At 35.5% G+C, this 23,558-nt stretch overlaps 1 protein-coding gene across 6 annotated transcripts in view; it reads left to right on the top strand.

The window, feature by feature from the left end:
- The window catches only part of LOC121416770, a 63,201-nt gene that overhangs the window by 22,868 nt on the left and 16,775 nt on the right, over positions 1-23,558 (top strand). For all 6 annotated transcript variants that reach the window (XM_041610241.1, XM_041610237.1, XM_041610240.1 and 3 more), the window contains 4 exons: positions 12,646-12,718; positions 13,355-13,638; positions 15,244-17,102; positions 21,264-21,431. In XM_041610241.1, the coding sequence (XP_041466175.1) occupies positions 12,646-12,718; positions 13,355-13,638; positions 15,244-17,102; positions 21,264-21,431 (2,384 nt within the window). The remainder of the gene's footprint in view (positions 1-12,645; positions 12,719-13,354; positions 13,639-15,243; positions 17,103-21,263; positions 21,432-23,558) is intronic.

The following is a 23,558-nucleotide window of genomic DNA, read 5'->3' as shown; positions in this document are numbered from 1 at the left end:
TTAGTTCCATTCCAGTGGGTTTAACAGTGGAAAAGGGGCCTAACTGTTGAAGTACCTCTATCACTCAGTTCAAATCTTCAATTGTATGCTATTGAAAATCCCGTTTCCATGCAAAAGTGTGTTATATCATGTAAATTAACAATAATTTTATGTATGAAGCTGTATTCCATTGACTAATCATATATTGCATAAGGCATAAAGCCGTATGCCAACCAGAACAGTGGCAAAAATCGAGCCAGAGCGGCCAGAATCGAGCCGAATTTAGCCCGAATCTTCGATTATCGCCAAATGACGACCTGAATAAGACCCGAATCGAACGATTATGCCCGAATTTGCAGAGTAGGCCTACGCCACAGAATTTCCCGAAAGTGTGCCAGATTCTTTCGAAATGGGCTATAATTTACCGATTCGGCAGCTTTTTGGATGCCATTTTTTCTAATTTCTGGCCGATTCATCTCACTCGTCTATATTCTTCTTTGTATTCGAGTAATGATTCGTACGATATTGGGGGGGGGGGGCAAGAGTGGGACCTTTACTCTACGACTGATACGAATAGGTCTTAATCTTCCCAAAATACCCCAAAATGCCTCCAAATATCCAACCCGAATTCCATCGGAATACATCCCGAATGTGGCCCGAATGGAATTTGTTGTAGTATCATTCGGGAATAGTCTGGAGGGTATTCGGCTGGTTTTGAACATTTCAAAATGAGCTGAATTAGTTTTCAGCGAATGTTCCCGAATTTCCTTGCATTTACGAAGGCAAAACAGAATATTCCTGAAACCACCAGAATACATGTATATGGATGGATTCGCAGCTAATTCGGTTCCGTTCTAACCCTAGCTTTAAGCAAAGGGTTACACCAAAACCAAATTCTCCCAAACAAAGTCGGATCAATTCTGCCCAAAATGGCCTGGATTCGGTACTTATTCATCTCGGATTCGGGGAGCTCCCGGAATCGCTTCGGAAGGATCCGGGACTATTCTGTTCTGCATACCCAACGGAAACATTCGTGGAGAGATTCTGCTTGTCTTGAAAATTTTAAAACCAGCTGAATATCCTCCAAAATACTCCAGAATGTGGCCAAAACACACTTTTTTGAGCCACATTTGGGATGTATTTGGATGGAATTCGGTTGAATTAATTTTGGGGAGGCATTTGGACAATTATTTTGGGAAGTCGATAGCTCCGATTCGGGACCTATTCCAGACAGATTCGACTCTGATTTCAGGGACAGCCTAAAATTGATTGGGAGAATTGGGTCTTGGATAGAGATCAATTCATAAGTCAATCAAGAAAAATCACTGAATGATTCAAGTCACCTTCAATCAAGGGACGACAGAAAAATAAGAAGGATCATGTCTCTTTGCTCAAATCTTATGTGTCTCTGTTCTAAAAAAAATGTACATAGTTGTCAGAGGGGCAGAAATGGACAGCTTTTTCTGCCATGAGAACCATCCATATACCCTCCTCTTTCTGACAGGGGAAAACTCTACTTGGGAAAGAAATCTGACCTCTTGAGTTGATTTGAAAAGAAAGATGAAATACAGTTTTTCTTTTCCATATGATTTCGGGGTTTTTTTTATTGTGAAAGGGGTATGCACAGGATTTATAATTTGCATAAATTTGCATTTTAAACATGATGCTCTCCTCTGGTCGCATGGAAAGTCACCATAATGAATGAATTGTGTAACAGTGTCTCATATGCATAGTGTTGTGCTTGTCCCTCGGTTTAAAACCTCAAAATACGATAGTTGATGAGTTTTACACATATTTGCATAAATTTTGCATAAATTTGCATTAACATTGAAAATTGATTCTTATTCAGGAGCTGTACAGAAATCAATCTAGATTTGATGCCCCGTCAAAATAAATCCCAAATACCCCCCACCCCCCGAAAAAAAAGAAAAGAAATAGGCTTCTATAGAAAAGTTTAGGTCTGTACTATACATATACAGTAATTCACAGTGAATAGTGTGATGTTGCATAATTTTGCACAAATTAGCCCTATGAAAAAGGATTCCAGTCATTGATATCGAGGCATACTATCAAGAAATTAATGCTTTTGGTACCAGTGACACATGTGGAAAAAAAATGTGATTTTGACAATTCTATATGTCGATATATGATAATACATGTGTTTTTATATGTGATTTGCATATAATTTGCATAAATTAACCTTAAAAATTAATTCATACTCACCAATTTTATAAAAATCGACCTGCAGTTGAATGTTTAGCAAAAGAAGACCCAAATACACAAAAATTGGGCATTTGAAAATTATTTTTAGTGAGACATGGTGAATTATGAGTTTTTGCATAAAATTTGCATAAATTAGCATTTTAAAATAGGGTGCCCTTCACCGATTTCGAGGCACCCTATCTAGAATTATTGCTTTTGATACCAGGGACCCACATGCAAAAAATGGCGCTTTTGTAAATCCTGTCCCCAAAATTTTGCTAAGGCCCCTGACTAAAAGTACTTTTTGTTTCAAAGTTGAAAACAAGTGGTGGGATTAAGGGTTATGCAATGGGTCATCAATACATGACACCACAATAATGTCTGATCATTCATTATTAGCCTGGGGGTGGTGGCTGAACTTGCCCCTATGCTCAACTTACCCCGCCTTCCCCTACATCCCCTACTACGCAACATAATGTTGCGTAATTTTTGCTTAACAAAACTGATCTCAAAAGTTGCGAAAGACTAGAAAGTAAAAAGTCAGCGAGCAGTGCAGTAAAAAAATTTCTCGCTGTGAAAATATTGCTTGAATCGTTTGTGGGGGGAAGGGGCTCCGAGGCCCCCCCTCCCCCCTGGCCTGGATGCGAAATTATTTTTCCCACCGCAGTTCTGGAACAAAATATGAATATTCATGACTTGCTTCTTCAGAATACGAGTATATGCACATGGCCTTGACTATCTTACAAAATTAATTCACTCAGTGGTTGTGTTTTGGTGTTCACGTTGCCACGAATGAATCAGCACCATCAAATTTTTCTTTTCGTTCTTTCTCTCCTTCCATTATTTTCTTTTTTTTCATTCTCTCCTCATTCTTTCCTCCCTCTTTAATTCCTCCTTTATATCATTTTTTATTTTATTTTTCCTTTTAAATCTTTTCCCTTATTCTTTCTTTCCCTCCCTTTTCTCCTTCCTGTTTTTCATCTTTCTTTGTTTCTTTCTTTCAAAGAATGAAGGAAACATTTTTTTTCCTTCATTCTTTCTTTTTTCCTCATCCTTTTTTCTTAATTTCTTTTTTTTCTCTCCTTTATTTTGTCTTTCACACATTTGTTCATCTTCCCTTCCTTTCTTTTTCTTTCTTTCTATATTCAATTCAAAGAATGACGGAAACCTTTTTTCTCCCTTTTATTCTTATCCTTTTATTCTTACTTTCTTTAATTTTTTTCCCTTTATTGTCCCCTTCATTTTTTTCTTTCTTCTCAATTCATCTCTTTTCTTTTGTCTTTTCTTTCTCTCCTTTATTTTTCCATTCACCCTCCCTTCCAATTCTTTACATCTTTTTTCACATGTCTAACACTGTGTAGTCCATTGTCCCATATTTCATTTTGTGAAATCTGGTCACCCTGTGGCTGACTAATATTCTGAACTTTACGTTTACCTACAGGGGCTTTCACAATTACTTGTGCGACTGTTTGCAATCACTTGGTCACAATTATGTTGCAACATACACTGTGAAAGGGGCTTAAGTTAGACCCCGGTTAGACCGTGGCAATAAGCCATGGTCGCCTTGGTTTAAATAAGTGTAGTCTGTATATAGAATTGGTAAAACAATTGCCCATTAGGAGCAGGTGAAAGCTTAATAATTGGTAAAGAAAATGCAGATCAATCTATTGTTGATCAAGAAGGGGATCAAGATCAAGAGTTTACTCTGCGATTGCAGAGTTGCATGTGTTAAACAGTTTATAATGTAGGCTATGTTCTGCTCACTGACGTTAATTTGTGCATGACGTTAGATTGTGTTCCATGCTGATACAGCGTAGATCAGAGTCTATCAAGATCTAGGGACTAGACTAGATCTAAGATAAATTTATTTAGATCTAGGACTGGTTCTGTATACGGACTAGACCTATTAAACCAAGGCTACTTCCAGGGGCCGCGGAACCAGGGGGGGCTGGGGGGGCTTCAGCCCCCCCCCCACTTTTTTCCAAAACCGTGTACAAAAACGCAAAACTGACCATACGATTGTGATTTTTAGCATGGTCAGCCCCCCACTTTGAAAACCGTTCTGTGGCCCCTGACTACTAGAAGCTAACCTAATTCAACATAAAGTTTCGCATTAACCAGTTTGAAGTTAACCCTGGCATTAGTTGGCTCCTTGTACTAACGAGTATTAGGCATTAGACAGGTCCAGATTTGAGGTATATTAATGCGCTAGCCTAGGCTAGCCCTAGACTTACATTTTGTCTTGTCATTAATGGCAGCTAGTTTGATAAGTGTTTAAGAATTCGATCTAGATATAGATCTAAGCCTATATGGCCCATGTAACTATGTAAGGGTACCGGTAATTTGAGGGTGCTGATTCATTCGTGGCAATGTGAACACTAAAGACCACTGATTGAGGCACTGAAAAAAAAATTTTATAAAAATTAAGTCCACGCGCATGCGTACTCTTATTCCGAAGACGCAGGTCATGACTATTCATGTTTTGTTCCAGAACTGTGATGGGGAAAATAATTTTACAGACTGGATAGAGTTAAAAACTCACTGTTACGATACAGTTTTGAAGAGAGTTGATGATGTCACTCACTATAAACATTTAGGAATAGGGATAGAGTTAAAAACTCACTGTTATGATACTGTTTTGAAGAGAGTTGATGATGTCACTCACTATAAACATTTAGGAATTAGGGTTAGGGATAGGGTTAAAAACTCACTGTTACGATACTGTTTTGTAGAGAGTTGATGATGTCACTCACTTTAAACATTTAGGAATTAGGGTTAGGGATAGGGTTAAAAACTCACTGTTACGATACTGTTTTGAAGAGAGTTGATGATGTCACTCTAAACATTTAGGAATTAGGGTTAGGGATAGGGTTAAAAACTCACTGTTACGATACTGTTTTGAAGAGAGTTGATGATGTCACTCACTCTAAACATTTAGGAATTAGGGTTAGGGATAGGGTTAAAAACTCACTGTTACGATACTGTTTTGAAGAGAGTTGATGATGTCACTCACTATAAACATTTAGGAATTAGGGTTAGGGATAGGGTTAAAAACTCACTGTTACGATACTGTTTTGTAGAGAGTTGATGATGTCACTCACTTTAAACATTTAGGAATTAGGGTTAGGGATAGGGTTAAAAACTCACTGTTACGATACTGTTTTGAAGAGAGTTGATGATGTCACTCTAAACATTTAGGAATTAGGGTTAGGGATAGGGTTAAAAACTCACTGTTACGATACTGTTTTGAAGAGAGTTGATGATGTCACTCACTCTAAACATTTAGGAATTAGGGTTAGGGATAGGGTTAAAAACTCACTGTTACTATACTGTTTTGAAGAGAGTTGATGATGTCACTCACTATAAACATTTAGGAATTAGGGTTAGGGATAGGGTTAAAAACTCACTGTTACGATACTGTTTTGAAGAGAGTTGATGATGTCACTCACTATAAACATTTAGGAATTAGGGTTAGGGATAGGGTTAAAAACTCACTGTTACGATACTGTTTTGTAGAGAGTTGATGATGTCACTCACTTTAAACATTTAGGAATTAGGGTTAGGGATAGGGTTAAAAACTCACTGTTACGATACTGTTTTGAAGAGAGTTGATGATGTCACTCTAAACATTTAGGAATTAGGGTTAGGGATAGGGTTAAAAACTCACTGTTACGATACTGTTTTGAAGAGAGTTGATGATGTCACTCACTCTAAACATTTAGGAATTAGGGTTAGGGATAGGGTTAAAAACTCACTGTTACGATACTGTTTTGAAGAGAGTTGATGATGTCACTCACTATAAACATTTAGGAATTAGGGTTAGGGATAGGGTTAAAAACTCACTGTTACGATACTGTTTTGAAGAGAGTTGATGATGTCACTCACTCTAAACATTTAGGAATTAGGGTTAGGGATAGGGTTAAAAACTCACTGTTACGATACTGTTTTGAAGAGAGTTGATGATGTCACTCACTATAAACATTTAGGAATTAGGGTTAGGAATAGTGTTAAAAACTCACTGTTACGATACTGTTTTGAAGAGAGTTGATGATGTCACTCACTATAAACATTTAGGAATTAGGGTTAGGGATAGGGTTAAAAACTCACTGTTACGATACTGTTTTGAAGAGAGTTGATGAGGTCACTCACTATAAACATTTAGGAATTAGGGTTAGGGATAGGGTTAAAAACTCACTGTTACGATACTGTTTTGAAGAGAGTTGATGATGTCACTCACTATAAACATTTAGGAATTAGGGTTAGGGATAGGGTTAAAAACTCACTGTTACGATACAGTTTTGAAGAGAGTTGATGATGTCACTCACTCTAAACATTTAGGAATTAGGGTTAGGGATAGGGTTAAAAACTCACTGTTATGATACTGTTTTGAAGAGAGTTGATGATGTCACTTACTATAAACATTTAGGAATTAGGGTTAGGGATAGAGTTAAAAACTCACTGTTATGATACTGTTTTGAAGAGAGTTGATGATGTCACTCACTATAAACATTTAGGAATTAGGGATAGGGTTAAAAACTCACTGTTACGATACTGTTTTGAAGAGAGTTGATGATGTCACTCACTCTAAACATTTAGGAATTAGGGTTAGGAATAGTGTTAAAAACTCACTGTTACGATACTGTTTTGAAGAGAGTTTATGAGGTCACTCACTATAAACATTTAGGAATTAGGGTTAGGGATAGGGTTAAAAACTCACTGTTACGATACTGTTTTGAAGAGAGTTGATGAGGTCACTCACTATAAACATTTAGGAATTAGGGTTAGGGATAGGGTTAAAAACTCACTGTTACGATACTGTTTTGAAGAGAGTTGATGATGTCACTCACTATAAACATTTAGGAATTAGGGTTAGGGATAGGGTTAAAAACTCACTGTTACGATACAGTTTTGAAGAGAGTTGATGATGTCACTCACTCTAAACATTTAGGAATTAGGGTTAGGGATAGGGTTAAAAACTCACTGTTATGATACTGTTTTGAAGAGAGTTGATGATGTCACTCACTATAAACATTTAGGAATTAGGGTTAGGGATAGGGTTAAAAACTCACTGTTATGATACTGTTTTGAAGAGAGTTGATGATGTCACTCACTATAAACATTTAGGAATTAGGGATAGGGTTAAAAACTCACTGTTACGATACTGTTTTGAAGAGAGTTGATGATGTCACTCACTATAAACATTTAGGAATTAGGGTTAGGGATAGGGTTAAAAACTCACTGTTACGATACTGTTTTGAAGAGAGTTGATGATGTCACTCACTCTAAACATTTAGGAATTAGGGTTAGGAATAGTGTTAAAAACTCACTGTTACGATACTGTTTTGAAGAGAGTTGATGAGGTCACTCACTATAAACATTTAGGAATTAGGGTTAGGGATAGGGTTAAAAACTCACTGTTACGATACTGTTTTGAAGAGAGTTGATGAGGTCACTCACTATAAACATTTAGGAATTAGGGTTAGGGATAGGGTTAAAAACTCACTGTTACGATACTGTTTTGAAGAGAGTTGATGATGTCACTCACTATAAACATTTAGGAATTAGGGTTAGGGATAGGGTTAAAAACTCACTGTTACGATACAGTTTTGAAGAGAGTTGATGATGTCACTCACTATAAACATTTAGGAATTAGGGTTAGGGATAGGGTTAAAAACTCACTGTTATGATACTGTTTTGAAGAGAGTTGATGATGTCACTTACTATAAACATTTAGGAATTAGGGTTAGGGATAGAGTTAAAAACTCACTGTTATGATACTGTTTTAAAGAGAGTTGATGATGTCACTCACTATAAACATTTAGGAATTAGGGTTAGGGATAGGGTTAAAAACTCACTGTTACGATACTGTTTTGAAGAGAGTTGATGATGTCACTCACTATAAACATTTAGGAATTAGGGTTAGGGATAGAGTTAAAAACTCACTGTTACGATACTGTTTTGAAGAGAGTTGATGATGTCACTCACTCTAAACATTTAGGAATTAGGGTTAGGGATAGGGTTAAAAACTCACTGTTACGATACTGTTTTGAAGAGAGTTGATGATGTCACTCACTCTAAACATTTAGGAATTAGGGTTAGGGATAGGGTTAAAAACTCACTGTTACTCACTATAAACATTTAGGAATTAGGGTTAGGGATAGGGTTAAAAACTCACTGTTACGATACTGTTTTGAAGAGAGTTGATGATGTCACTCACTCTAAACATTTAGGAATTAGGGTTAGGGATAGGGTTAAAAACTCACTGTTACGATACTGTTTTGAAGAGAGTTGATGATGTCACTCACTCTAAATATTTAGGAATTAGTGTTAGGGATAGGGTTAAAAACTCACTGTTATGATACTGTTTTGAAGAGAGTTGATGATGTCACTCACTATAAACATTTAGGAATTAGGGTTAGGGATAGGGTTAAAAACTCACTGTTACTATACTGTTTTGAAGAGAGTTGATGATGTCACTCACTCTAAATATTTAGGAATTAGGGTTAGGGATAGGGTTAAAAACTCACTGTTATGATACTGTTTTGAAGAGAGTTGATGATGTCACTCACTATAAACATTTAGGAATTAGGGTTAGGGATAGGGTTAAAAACTCACTGTTACGATACTGTTTTGAAGAGAGTTGATGATGTCACTCACTCTAAATATTTAGGAATTAGGGTTAGGGATAGGGTTAAAAACTCACTGTTATGATACTGTTTTGAAGAGAGTTGATGATGTCACTCACTATAAACATTTAGGAATTAGGGTTAGGGATAGGGTTAAAAACTCACTGTTACGATACTGTTTTGAAGAGAGTTGATGATGTCACTCACTATAAACATTTAGGAATTAGGGTTAGGGATAGAGTTAAAAACTCACTGTTACGATACTGTTTTGAAGAGAGTTGATGATGTCACTCACTCTAAATATTTAGGAATTAGGGTTAGGGATAGGGTTAAAAACTCACTGTTACGATACTGTTTTGTAGAGAGTTGATGATGTCACTCACTTTAAACATTTAGGAATTAGGGTTAGGGATAGAGTTAAAAACTCACTGTTATGATACTGTTTTAAAGAGAGTTGATGATGTCACTCACTATAAACATTTAGGAATTAGGGTTAGGGATAGGGTTAAAAACTCACTGTTACGATACTGTTTTAAAGAGAGTTGATGATGTCACTCACTATAAACATTTAGGAATTAGGGTTAGGGATAGGGTTAAAAACTCACTGTTACGATACTGTTTTGAAGAGAGTTGATGATGTCACTCACTATAAACATTTAGGAATTAGGGTTAGGGATAGAGTTAAAAACTCACTGTTACGATACTGTTTTGAAGAGAGTTGATGATGTCACTCACTCTAAACATTTAGGAATTAGGTTTAGGGATAGGGTTAAAAACTCACTGTTATGATACTGTTTTGAAGAGAGTTGATGATGTCACTCACTATAAACATTTAGGAATTAGGGTTAGGGATAGGGTTAAAAACTCACTGTTATGATACTGTTTTAAAGAGAGTTGATGATGTCACTCACTATAAACATTTAGGAATTAGGGTTAGGGATAGGGTTAAAAACTCACTGTTACGATACTGTTTTGAAGAGAGTTGATGATGTCACTCACTCTAAACATTTAGGAATTAGGGTTAGGGATAGGGTTAAAAACTCACTGTTACTCACTATAAACATTTAGGAATTAGGGTTAGGGATAGGGTTAAAAACTCACTGTGACGATACTGTTTTGAAGAGAGTTGATGATGTCACTCACTCTAAACATTTAGGAATTAGGGTTAGGGATAGGGTTAAAAACTCACTGTTACTATACTGTTTTGAAGAGAGTTGATGATGTCACTCACTCTAAATATTTAGGAATTAGTGTTAGGGATAGGGTTAAAAACTCACTGTTATGATACTGTTTTGAAGAGAGTTGATGATGTCACTCACTATAAACATTTAGGAATTAGGGTTAGGGATAGGGTTAAAAACTCACTGTTACTATACTGTTTTGAAGAGAGTTGATGATGTCACTCACTCTAAATATTTAGGAATTAGGGTTAGGGATAGGGTTAAAAACTCACTGTTATGATACTGTTTTGAAGAGAGTTGATGATGTCACTCACTATAAACATTTAGGAATTAGGGTTAGGGATAGGGTTAAAAACTCACTGTTACTATACTGTTTTGAAGAGAGTTGATGATGTCACTCACTCTAAATATTTAGGAATTAGGGTTAGGGATAGGGTTAAAAACTCACTGTTATGATACTGTTTTGAAGAGAGTTGATGATGTCACTCACTATAAACATTTAGGAATTAGGGTTAGGGATAGGGTTAAAAACTCACTGTTACGATACTGTTTTGAAGAGAGTTGATGATGTCACTCACTATAAACATTTAGGAATTAGGGTTAGGGATAGGGTTAAAAACTCACTGTTATGATACTGTTTTGAAGAGAGTTGATGATGTCACTCACTATAAACATTTAGGAATTAGGGTTAGGGATAGGGTTAAAAACTCACTGTTATGATACTGTTTTGAAGAGAGTTGATGATGTCACTCACTATAAACATTTAGGAATTAGGGTTAGGGATAGGGTTAAAAACTCACTGTTATGATACTGTTTTGAAGAGAGTTGATGATGTCACTCACTATAAACATTTAGGAATTAGGGTTAGGGATAGGGTTAAAAACTCACTGTTATGATACTGTTTTGAAGAGAGTTGATGATGTCACTCACTCTAAACATTTAGGAATTAGGTTTAGGGATAGGGTTAAAAACTCACTGTTACGATACTGTTTTGAAGAGAGTTGATGATGTCACTCACTATAAACATTTAGGAATTAGGTTTAGGGATAGGGTTAAAAACTCACTGTTACTATACTGTTTTGAAGAGAGTTGATGATGTCACTCACTCTAAACATTTAGGAATTAGGTTTAGGGATAGGGTTAAAAACTCACTGTTATGATACTGTTTTGAAGAGAGTTGATGTCACTCACTATAAACATTTAGGAATTAGGGTTAGGGATAGGGTTAAAAACTCACTGTTACGATACTGTTTTGAAGAGAGTTGATGATGTCACTCACTATAAACATTTAGGAATTAGGGTTAGGGATAGGGTTAAAAACTCACTGTTACTATACTGTTTTGAAGAGAGTTGATGATGTCACTCACTATAAACATTTAGGAATTAGGGTTAGGGATAGGGTTAAAAACTCACTGTTACGATACTGTTTTGTAGAGAGTTGATGATGTCACTCACTATAAACATTTAGGAATTAGGGTTAGGGATAGGGTTAAAAACTCACTGTTATGATACTGTTTTGAAGAGAGTTGATGATGTCACTCACTCTAAACATTTAGGAATTAGGTTTAGGGATAGGGTTAAAAACTCACTGTTATGATACTGTTTTGAAGAGAGTTGATGATGTCACTCACTATAAACATTTAGGAATTAGGGTTAGGGATAGGGTTAGAAACTCACTGTTACGATACTGTTTTGAAGAGAGTTGATGATGTCACTCACTATAAACATTTAGGAATTAGGTTTAGGGATAGGGTTAAAAACTCACTGTTACTATACTGTTTTGAAGAGAGTTGATGATGTCACTCACTCTAAACATTTAGGAATTAGGTTTAGGGATAGGGTTAAAAAACTCACTGTTATGATACTGTTTTGAAGAGAGTTGATGATGTCACTCACTATAAACATTTAGGAATTAGGTTTAGGGATAGGGTTAAAAACTCACTGTTATGATACTGTTTTGAAGAGAGTTGATGATGTCACTCACTATAAACATTTAGGAATTAGGGTTAGGGATAGGGTTAAAAACTCACTGTTATGATACTGTTTTGAAGAGAGTTGATGATGTCACTCACTATAAACATTTAGGAATTAGGGTTAGGGATAGGGTTAAAAACTCACTGTTATGATACTGTTTTGAAGAGAGTTGATGATGTCACTCACTATAAACATTTAGGAATTAGGGTTAGGGATGGGGTTAAAAACTCACTGTTACTATACTGTTTTGAAGAGAGTTGATGATGTCACTCACTCTAAACATTTAGGAATTAGGTTTAGGGATAGGGTTAAAAACTCACTGTTATGATACTGTTTTGAAGAGAGTTGATGATGTCACTCACTATAAACATTTAGGAATTAAAAGTTTTCAAATTGTCTTGATTTGACAATAAAGGATCTGCTTGATTGGATGACAAAAGGATTAAGTCAATGGCACTTGAAATCAAATCAAATTTTGAAATTTCATATTTCTTATTTTACATACGATTTAAATAGAATTTCCTCAGTGTTGCTCAGTCCTTTTTCCCCTTTTCAACTTTTGTATGGGGTGGTCTTCCCAGTTAGGTTTAGTCTTAGAACTGAGAATAAAGCTTTTTTTATCATTATTTGATATATAGATTACCACCTTTATGTCTTGTATTTGTTTCTTTTATATGATAAAGATGTCTCACAAGAAACTGTATCCTCAAGAGCATCAACTTCAACAGGAGCAGCAGACGTATCGGCATTATCACAGTATGTAAACAAATCAATATTTTACTTGGTGTACACATGGGGGATGTGACCAGAGCATTAAAAATCTGTTTCTTTTTATGCTAGAAAATTTGGACAAACATCAAAATAAGAAATCTAGATCATGATATATAATACTCTTAGATTGATATAAACATTTTGATAAAGACTATAGAGTACCGAAGTGATGAGGTCAGTTGCCATGGTATCATGGAAGCCTGGTTCTAAACAAATGAACCCGACAAATGAAAGCGTTTGTTTCTCATAGGAGAAAATGGCTGCTATGGGAATGATCGCTTGCAATCTATTATTCAGATGAGCCATTGTCATTTGCAAATACAGATGATCGCTAGTGTGACTTTGATCAGAACCAGCCCACCATGACACCATGGCAACTGACGTCACACTTCAGTACTCGAGATGATTGTACAGTATTTTAGTTTAGGTAGAAAATAATACATGTACATGTGTATTCTACTGGGTTTGTACATTACATTTAAGATAAGACAAGGCTTTGCATGATGTAATGCGTACCTCCAAATTTATAGTATAGGGAAGATAAGATTTGATTTTGATAATTGGTACTCAATATTGCATCACAATAATATCAGCACTTGATATTTCTCATTTCTTCTACAGTACCATCAGTGAGAGAGAACTTTTGATGTTGTCAACAGAGATCGGACCAAATTACTACAAGAAAGTTGGCATTAACCTGAATATCTCGTTTGTGACTCTTGATAAAATAAAGAAAGACACACAAGATACTACTGATGCATTGATGACAGTATTCACAAGATGGAGGGATAAACAGCTTCCAGACACAAACATCAGGGCTCATCTTGCAGAGGCTTTATATCATAGTGACTTAGGTTTCCTCTCTCACAAGTTGATTACTGGAAATCTATTAACAAAGTCAAAAGGTAAGGGGAAGAAGGAAGTTAAGATGGCTGCCTTCAAAAGTCAATTCAATCAATTCTTAAAACAAAATACTGTTTTTTTTTCATCTAGTGGCACTATTCCATTGACCTGCTTGATTGGGTTCACTATCATTATGTAATGTAATATTGACAATGATGCACTTATCTTACTTCTTATAGAGTTAGGCTATAAATGGTGATGTTTCAGTTTGTTTGAGCATTTTGATACCTCGTCAAAATCTCTCCTAATTTGAGATGCTGCCACTCAGAAAACAATTTTTTCCCATGGGACTGCGGTCGATTGAAAATGCATGCATTATACAAATAAACTGACATAAATTGACCATGAATTTTTTTTTATTTATGACTGGAATAGTAACACCTACGATTTCAAACTATAAATGCACACAAGAAAACAAAAAACCGAAAAACAAAGAAATAAATAATGTATGTATATTGTACATGTCTATCAGTGAAATGGACTTCTGGTGATCTCTCACAGCTACACTTTTCATGCTAAGGGGGCTCTGATTTAACCATTTGACGGGATCTAATTTTATTTAGAATTGGCAAAATACAATGGTCATTCATGTGACTTTGTCACCTCAAGCCAACTCCCACAATACCTCCCCAATCAATCATTATGTATCTACAAGCATAAGATTGATAAGTATCAAACATTAAAGCAATCGTAAATGTAAAATTGTGAATATATAATACTGCATCTACCATAAATAATGGGATATAGGGCAATAAGAATTGATAAAACCATATAAGAGTGATCAAATGACATGATGTTGAGGCTGAAATATGCTCTACAACAATGAGCTGTTTAAGTTTCGAGGTCACACGACTTGTTGGCCCAATAAATGACATAAGTTAACAAAAAGTGTAAATTTTTTCTCATTTTAGGAGGCACTTTCTTGTTTTTTGGCAAATTAATGGCCCAAATTCACGAAGGTGGTTTTGAAACCCACGATTGAATCGATGGTTAATACAGATTTCCTGTATAAATGTCCGATGCTGATGTACACTTATCAGTGCGCCAAATTAATGCCTGTTACCGTGGTTAAATACACTATTTTATTCATGAGTCCGCTGTTGATGAGTGGACTCTAATTCAAAACAATGGACTCATATAATAAAATAGCGTGGATAGCCACGGCAGCAGGCGTCAATTTGGTGCACTGTGACAATAGCGTGTATCTGCATAAGCGTTTGACATTTTTGGATATACGTTGTAAAATAAGCATAATTCATACAGGAAATCAACATTAACCATGGACTCAACCGTCAAAACCACCCTTGTGAATTTGGGCCTTTAAGTTTTCTGAGATAACCTCATGATCGTGACAAGAAATTTAATTGCATGCATTGTTTACAGGTTCATGTTAATGTGTTGTTTCGCGATGTCAGCACCAAATTAAAAAAAGGGCTATGATCGTCACTGAATTTCCACTTCAATTTATGCTTTGAAACAATACATTTTCTATTGATAAGTTTAAAAGAATTAAATTCATTTAGGACAAAAAAGCTTATGCTTGCAGAAATATGTCTATAATTGTTCCATGGGACTTTAAAGTTAAAAGATGTCACTTTTTTTCCTAGGTACACCTGTGACAATTCCAGTATCAGAGACCAAACCACTTACCCCTGACCTGATTAAGAGATGTACAGATGAGCTCCAAGACAAGTACAGGACTGATTTCTGTATGATAAGAGCTGATCCACTAGATCCTGATTCTATTGTGCCATTCGAAGATATGTACACAAGCCTTTTCTTGGAAAAAGAAAAACGAAGTAAAAGGAGTCAACTTGAGTACAAGGATCTCTTTAATCTCAGAGTCAATGGAGTGTTCCCCAAACGGATTATGATCCAAGGAGAGGCAGGGGCCGGAAAGACCACATTCTTGGCTAAGATTGCATGGGACTGGATAAACGATAGTCCAGATCTCTCAAACTTTGTGTGGGTACTCATTATCCCTCTGCGTGAAGCGAAGCGATACAAGATTGGTCAGATTGTTAAGTCATATCTCTCAAAGGACAACCCAGTAACAGCCTGTCAGATCACAGAGTACATCCGTTCAAATCCAGAAAAGGTATTCATTGCCTGTGATGGATTAGATGAGTTTAGTGGCAAGGTTGTACAGCACTCTGAAACCAAGCAAGGTTCAGAAGGTGCTCAGTCAGAGTCAAATGATCAAACTGACAGGAAATCAGAATCCCAAATGAGCAATAAGAGAGAGCAAAGTTTTGATCAAGGCACAAACAGAAAAAAATCAAGATTAGAGGAGAGCAAACAACCACGGGTAATGCAGCATTTTCCTTCAGGTACATCAAGATCTGCTGATCAAACCACAGTAGGATCAGATACAAGTCCATCAAGTATATCTATACACCAAAGAACTAATCCCAAATCCAGTGTAAATTCTATGGAGAGAGGTGATATCACTGTTGAAGATATTCTTTGCTCAGATGAACTTCATACTTGCTCAGTAATGGTGACAAGCCGTCCATGGAAGGCCAATGAAATAAGATGGAATGATAGTTTAAGAAGACTATACACATTCATCCACGTGGAAGGCTTTAGCAGGGAGAATGCTAAGGTTTACATTCGCAATTACTTCAAAGACACTGAGGCTACAGCAGATGAATTCATCCAATTGTTTGAAAACAATGATATCATATCAGAGAATATGGCGCCATATCCTATCTACATATCTATGCTCTGTCACATGTGGAGAGAACTTGATGACAACAAGAAAGAAGAGTTGAAGTCTTTTCAAACATTCTCTGAAATATTCCGTGAAGTGTTTGAATTCCTAAAGGTGCGTTATGTCCAGAAAGAGATCCCAGATTTAAGTAGCCCATTATTTAATACATATCGCTCTGAAATTGAGAAACCCCTGCAACCAATTGCCAAGGTTGCTTTTACAGGACTACAATCAAATAACCTTATTTTCAATGAAGAAGATCTTGAACAGTACTCAGACTCTGTGGAAACAGCATGCAAAGTAGGGGTGTTGTCACAGGAGAATAAGCTCTCATCCATTCATGATAAGAGCAGTCGCTACCTTCAGTCAACATTCTTCTTTCCTCATAAACTATTCCAGGAGTACATGGCTGCAGTCTATCTTGCTTCTCTCTATGATTCAGATCGCAATGAATTTAAGAGGCTGATTGAGGAAGTAGTGATCCCTAGGAAGGAAGAGTTTAGGTATCTCCTGTACTTCACTGGTTCTCAGAACAAAAACATTGCCAAGTATACCACAAAATGTCTGTTACAAGAGTACACCCAAAGCCAAGAAGATGAGGAGGAGATGAATTTCTTGGTTGATGTAGCTTTTGAGAGTCAGGATGAAGATACCAATGCCATGTTTCGGAATTCAGTATCATCTCTGTCCATCCATGTTGAAAACACACACACTATAGCTGGTTATGCATCCACTGGGATATATTCAAAGGCGGTAAGTTGGATACAAAGGAAAAGTACCCTGATATCATGCATGTTTCTATTTTTTCAATACAGGAGCACTCCTTCAGGAGTTATAGCTAAAACTCATCAGAAAAATCTTATTAGTCTTGAAATGGACTTACATAAAAACAAAAATCCTAAAACATTCAAACATCCATCTTTCAGTTTGTTTTACATTTATTGATATCAGTAATACATGTACATACAGTTGAGGCCAGAAGTTTACATACACCCAGGAAATTCAAAGAAAAGCTGACATTTGTCAAACGTCATAGAATTTACTGTATCTTATAAAATATTTGTGCTATCATGACAAATTTGATATCAAATTAATGAGTATGTCATACCCCTTCATCACATTGCTTTGTCACCAGGAGCTGAAAAATATTTAGGTGACAATTTTTCCCAAAAAATCTTCATATTTTAGACAAATTAAAAATAAAAACTTGACAAAAACATTTCATATTTGTGCTAGTTACTTCTCAAAACAAACATTTCAGATTACACATTTTTGTTCAGTGGTGAAATATTATGATAGAAAATGTAATATAAATCATAGATTCGACATTTATAAATTTTAATGAAACAATGTTTAAAATATAAAAACTAACAATAGAATACAATGGCATTAATATTACTTTTTTTCTTCAACGAAAATTCCACCTGAAATATACTTTGATCTCAACAGTATTCCTATCATGTGGAAGAGCTCAATATGCCCTTTAATTTGATACCAAATTCTTCATGGTAGTATTTATATTTCTGAAGATATAGTAAATTTAATGATGTTTGGCAAGTGAACGAATTTCACTGAATTCCATGGGTGTATGTAAACTTTCGGCCTCAACTGTACATATTGGAATCTTGAATGGGACTGAAATATTGTCCATCTTACCATGTGATATTATTATTATACTGGGTGATTTCAATAAAAACTTAACATCTCGAATCCCCAATTTACATCTAATTATTAAAAATGGCATGAAAGAGTATATTCTTCCAAATAATTTGATACCATATCTATGGGGTATGTGTTAATGCTGGGATGATCAGTAGGTATTCTTTGCACTGATGTAAATTTTTATTTTTGCCAAAGTAAAGCATGACACTGCAATGAATGAATCCAGATGTCAATGATGTCATAAACCTACAAGGGTTGCATTAAATTCAAATTCAAATAATTTACATTATAATTGTTAATCTTTTAAACACTGTTTATTATTAGTTCTCAATTTAACTTTATTGACAAGGGATGTACAAATATGTTTACTAACTCATGTAGGATTATGGCATCATAAAAATCTGGATTCATTCATTGCAGTCATGCCTTACTTTGGTGCAAATCAAAATTTACATCACTGCAAAGAATTATGCAAGTGTGAAGACATACCACATAAATGTGCTATCAAATTATTTGTAGGAAGATACTCTTTCCAGCCGTAAATAATGATTATGCCTCCATGCACGGCTGTACGCAGGAGGGTGGCAGTTACCCCTCCCCCCCACAAATTTTGAAAACTTACATTTTTTACTGAAAATGTTCACAAAATTCACCAAAAGTATGCACAAAATCCTTCAATTTCACTTGACAAAATGTAAAACGCCCCAATGCAAGCTTGGTCGTTTTACTCCCTAGCTTTTGATTGTTTTTTTTTAAAGTTTACACATGCTGCCCCCCCCCCCCTAGTGAAAAATCTCTGCATTCGGCCATGTGTTCATGACATATTTTTACCTTAAATTGGAGTTGTCAAGTTTTTTTTCTATTCACATGGTATATTCGTTGAAATATTCTTTGACTGTTTGAAAACAAGCTTTTCAATACAGTTAAAGCATTGATACTTTGTAAGCATTATTATGTAAGGGTGGTCCTTTTTAGCCCATTCCAAGTTTGCATACATGCAGCACTGCTACCACTTATATTCTTCACTGCCTAGCATATCAACCCATTTGATCATTCTCCAAGATATAACCAAGCTCATCAAATCATAACATCGCGCATGTTCGGAAGGGCAAAAACAGTATTTGAGAATAACAATTCATTTCAATTTTGATAAAGGAATATACACAATGATAGAGACAAGTTATGTATGTTTAATTGATGCTCAATTTTAACTATATTGCATTCTTGATGTCATTCCTTTTTATTAACTTAATGGGCTTAAGTTAATTCAACGGACCTTTTTGAATGAAAAAATGAAATTATTTCTACAAGTACATGTAATGTTTGCTTTTGCAAAGTATGATACACTTGTGGTTTGCCCTTCTATTAAGTTGATGCAATGATCATGAAAATAAAAACCAAAAGACTTCATTTTTGATGGTTTTTACCCTTCTGATCATGACCAGGTTAAATAATGAGTCCTGATAGATCACATAAATTTCCCTGCTCAGATCCTGGATGGTAAAATGAGGGTTATCTTGCTGATGAAGAAATACAGCAGTCTTGCAAACTTGGAATGGGCTGAAATGCACCACTTTTATGTAACAGGGTGTGTATTCAAAACCACTGAAGTGAGACCAGTGAAATTTTCATAGAAGTTAGATTATGAAATAAACTTTCTACTCCTCTACATTTGATTGAGAATACTACCACATTTTAAAATAAAATCAGCCCTTTTTCAGAGGGACATTTTTGGGAGATGCGCCATATAGTTATATTTTTCCTATTTTTGTCTAGCCTGCATAGCAGAGGGAGACTATAGCCATGTACTTTGTACTTGAGGCACTGCTTTTCCGCTAGCGGTGACGTCGTCAACATTGAAATCTTGACTAATGTTAGGTTTTTAAAATATACCTGTAAAAAAAGTATATGGACCTAATTCATGAAACATCCACATAAGGGTAATCGAGTATTACTGAATATATTGCCTGAGTTTCAGGTCACATGACCAAGGTCAAAGGTCATTAAGGGTCAATGAACTTAGACCATGTTGGGGGAATCCCGGGGGGGGGGCACTTCCATTCACAAGTGGATACCATTCGCGACCATTTTAAAGGAATGGATCATCCTGAAAAATGGCAAGTTATAGAGAAATGTCATTTTCGCTCATTTTGTGTGCAATCTCTATGGGAAATGACTTTTTCTCAAAACTGGATTTTACATTCCTCTATTTCGCAAGCCATATCTCAAATTCATATTTGTTGGTTTTCTCTGAGCTTGGAGTATGTTGTAGCTGAGATCGTAAGCTATCGCAAGTGTGGTCTTCGTTTTCCGATCAGATGCTGGGATCATGCCCGTATTTCACTTGCAAAATTGGATTTGAGATCCTCTTAATTTGCTTGTGTAGAAAGTCTATGGGATACAGTGCAGCTCAATTGGTAAGGCATCAGACTTGGGTCCTTAGGGTCAAGGGTCAAGGGTGAACATCAATTTTTTTTTTCTTTTCAACATTTCACAAGTGTTCCTTAATCACCATTACAATTTATATTAGTTTAAATATCGCACAATAAAGTAGGTTAAAATCGTTTTTAATAGGCCTATAACATGTACAATGTGTATCGCCTACACCTACATGTACGTGTATTTCACGTTTTCTCATTTCCCTCTTTTCAAGAGTATTCAACATGTTCTTTTCGTAATAAAAGTTTAGTTTCCAATATGAGCATCGTATTGTTCTCAATAAAAATGGTGATTGTATTCATGATCCTGAAAATCAGAGACGGATCACCTAATTCGTCCTCATGACGAATTAAAATTCTAGTTTAAAACTTAAAATTGCTATTGGAAATGAAATATAATTTTTCATTTTGAATGAAAACAATAGAACAAAAGAACCCAATGACAATCAATTCATAAAAACAAGAGAGTGACATGAGAGCATTGTCTGCTGAGTATCTCTAATAGGCCTACTATCAACTTGATTCTAACAATGTTTTAATTTGTCATTCATATGTACCAGATCATGCTTATATTTGAGTACAAGTCTTTAAAATTATTTTTTTCATTTGAGATGAATACAGGATAGACATATTGAAATAGGCTTCTTAAACTATGTACACACGAAAAATTGTAGATACCACTTTACGATTTACATTTATACTCTTATTACAGAATACACAATTTTAAATTATTCAATGGGGCAATCTCAATATCACATAATGCAATCCAATAGGAAATATAATTGTGATGTATGGCTTTACAATGTACTTTCAGATCATTATGAGTGTTGGTGATTTTGGATCTCCTTGCTGCGGACCAGGTATATCAAAAGAGGTTGCAGTGATGATATGCTCAGCACCGTCACTAAGCGATGTTAGACTGGATGCAAGCTTTCACCCTACCTTCTATGAAACTCTTGCCAGAGAAGGAAGGAAAGCCGCAGTAAGTAGAATTCATCTTAAAGAATAAGATGGTCATGTTGATGTTAGAATTTATAAGGAGGAAGAAGATGATGGGTGATGATAGTAATAATGAGAATGACAGTGCTAAAAACAATACTAATAGTAATTTGTAATTCTAAATTATGTAACACTGTAATCATAGTCCTGATATAAAATTTATATGATTGCAATTTAAGTTGCCTACATTATAGTGATTTATTATGCCAGTCTTGTGCAGTGACGTTCCTAGATACATGTAAGACAAATTAATGATTAAAAACCAATTTGGAAAAAACATTATTTTTTAATATAAATCACAATTTATTGATAAAAAGGGACACAATTACAATAACCCCAGGTTATCGGTTTTAGACGAACAGTATACAGGGCAACATACAATGAATATAAATGTACATAAACAAACATAAAGAAAACGATAATATGCACATGGATTATAACAAGTCATTTCAATTCAATTCATAACAAATTTCATAGTGAAGTAATGCACATGGATTATAACAAGTCAATTCATAACAAATTAAGGAGAAGGGGGAGGAGGAGAAGCTAATACGTGGTTTAACTTAATTCGTTCTAATTTCTTTTTACATGAATTCATAATTGTACAAACATATTGATATGTCAAATATATATAAATTATGCAAAGTATATGAAAAAAGCAAGAATGGTTGGAATTGAGTATTCATATCTTAAAGAAGAATCTTGGGGGCAAATGGGAGCTTGAAAAGTGATCACGATGGGGAGAATGAGGAAGCAATGACTGATGGGAAGAAAGGATATCGAACATAGTATGATAGAAAAGAGGAAGAAGAGAGAGAGACAAAGGGAGAAATATAGGTGAGAGGGCAAAGAGAAGGGAAAAGAAATCAGTCCTTATGCGGTAATAATCTTAAAGGTATTGTTTAACTTTGTGAGCAGCCAATTTAAAAAATTCTCAAACCAAGATGAAACATGTGTACAAGTGCATGTATTTGAACTAATAAACCCTGAAAACAACCATTGAGAATGAAAAGCTAAAACTACAAGGCAAACCCCAATTTTGTAAATAGGCGTCTTATAGACGCCTAAATAGTACACATAACTGTATGGGATGAAAGTGACTAAGATGGTGTTTCCGGTCACTTTATATTTCAATTTTTGAATCAGTAAATAATGATTTTCGAATGCAATTTTTTCAAGGCTTCATTTTTGTAACATATCACAGACATATGTGACAAGTGTGACCTTCTAGCTCAGATTTTTTAAAAGTCAAACCAATGTTAACCAATCACTTTAACAGCGTAATAATGCCAGGAATATTATCAATCTATCATTTCTAAAGAAAGCTAAAACAAAGCAAATGTAGCATATAATGTCATTGATGGTTTGGGATGGAGCTTTGCTCAGACCAGACAAATCAAATGAGGTACAGTGTAGTAGTACTAATTAGCACCAATCTCTAAGTAATGTTTATTTTAAAAATGAGGCCAATCTTTCAACCTAGCTGCTTTTATGAGGCTCTTGGTATTAAAAAGAGATAGAAAGAAACGTTTTAATAGATTACAATGGATAGTTGATGGACAAAGACATTGTACATGTACATTTAAGTGCAGTAGTGTAGCGGTTCTGACCTTCACCTTGTAATCAGAGGGTCGTGTGTTCGGAATACCACCATGGTATGGCGTCCTTTGGCACCCAGGACTAAAATCCAGTTGAAACCAATTGGAGCAAAACCAATTGAAACCAGTTGGCAACTGGTTTCAATAGGGAAATTGGAACAACTGGTTCCAGTTGAAATCCAGAAAGAATTGCAACTGGATCCAATTGAAACCAGTTGCATGCAGCTAATTGGTTCCAGTTGAAACCAATTGGATGCCAACTGGTTCCAGTTGAAACCAATTAGACACAGCCAACTGGATCCAATTGAAACCAATTGGATACAGCCAACTGGTTCCAGTTGAAACCAATTAGACACAGCCAACTGTTTCCAGTTGAAACCAATTGGAAGCCAACTGGTTCCAGTTGAAACCAATTAGATGTAACTGGATCCAATTGAAACCAATTGGATATACAGCCAACTGGTTCCAGTTAAAACCAATTGGATGCAGCCAACTGGTTCCAGTTGAAACCA

Source organism: Lytechinus variegatus, chromosome 6 (assembly GCF_018143015.1).
Source record: "Lytechinus variegatus isolate NC3 chromosome 6, Lvar_3.0, whole genome shotgun sequence".
Lineage (NCBI taxonomy): Eukaryota > Metazoa > Echinodermata > Echinoidea > Temnopleuroida > Toxopneustidae > Lytechinus > Lytechinus variegatus.
Note: the sequence above shows the minus strand (reverse complement) of the source record. Positions and strands in the feature narration are given on the sequence as shown.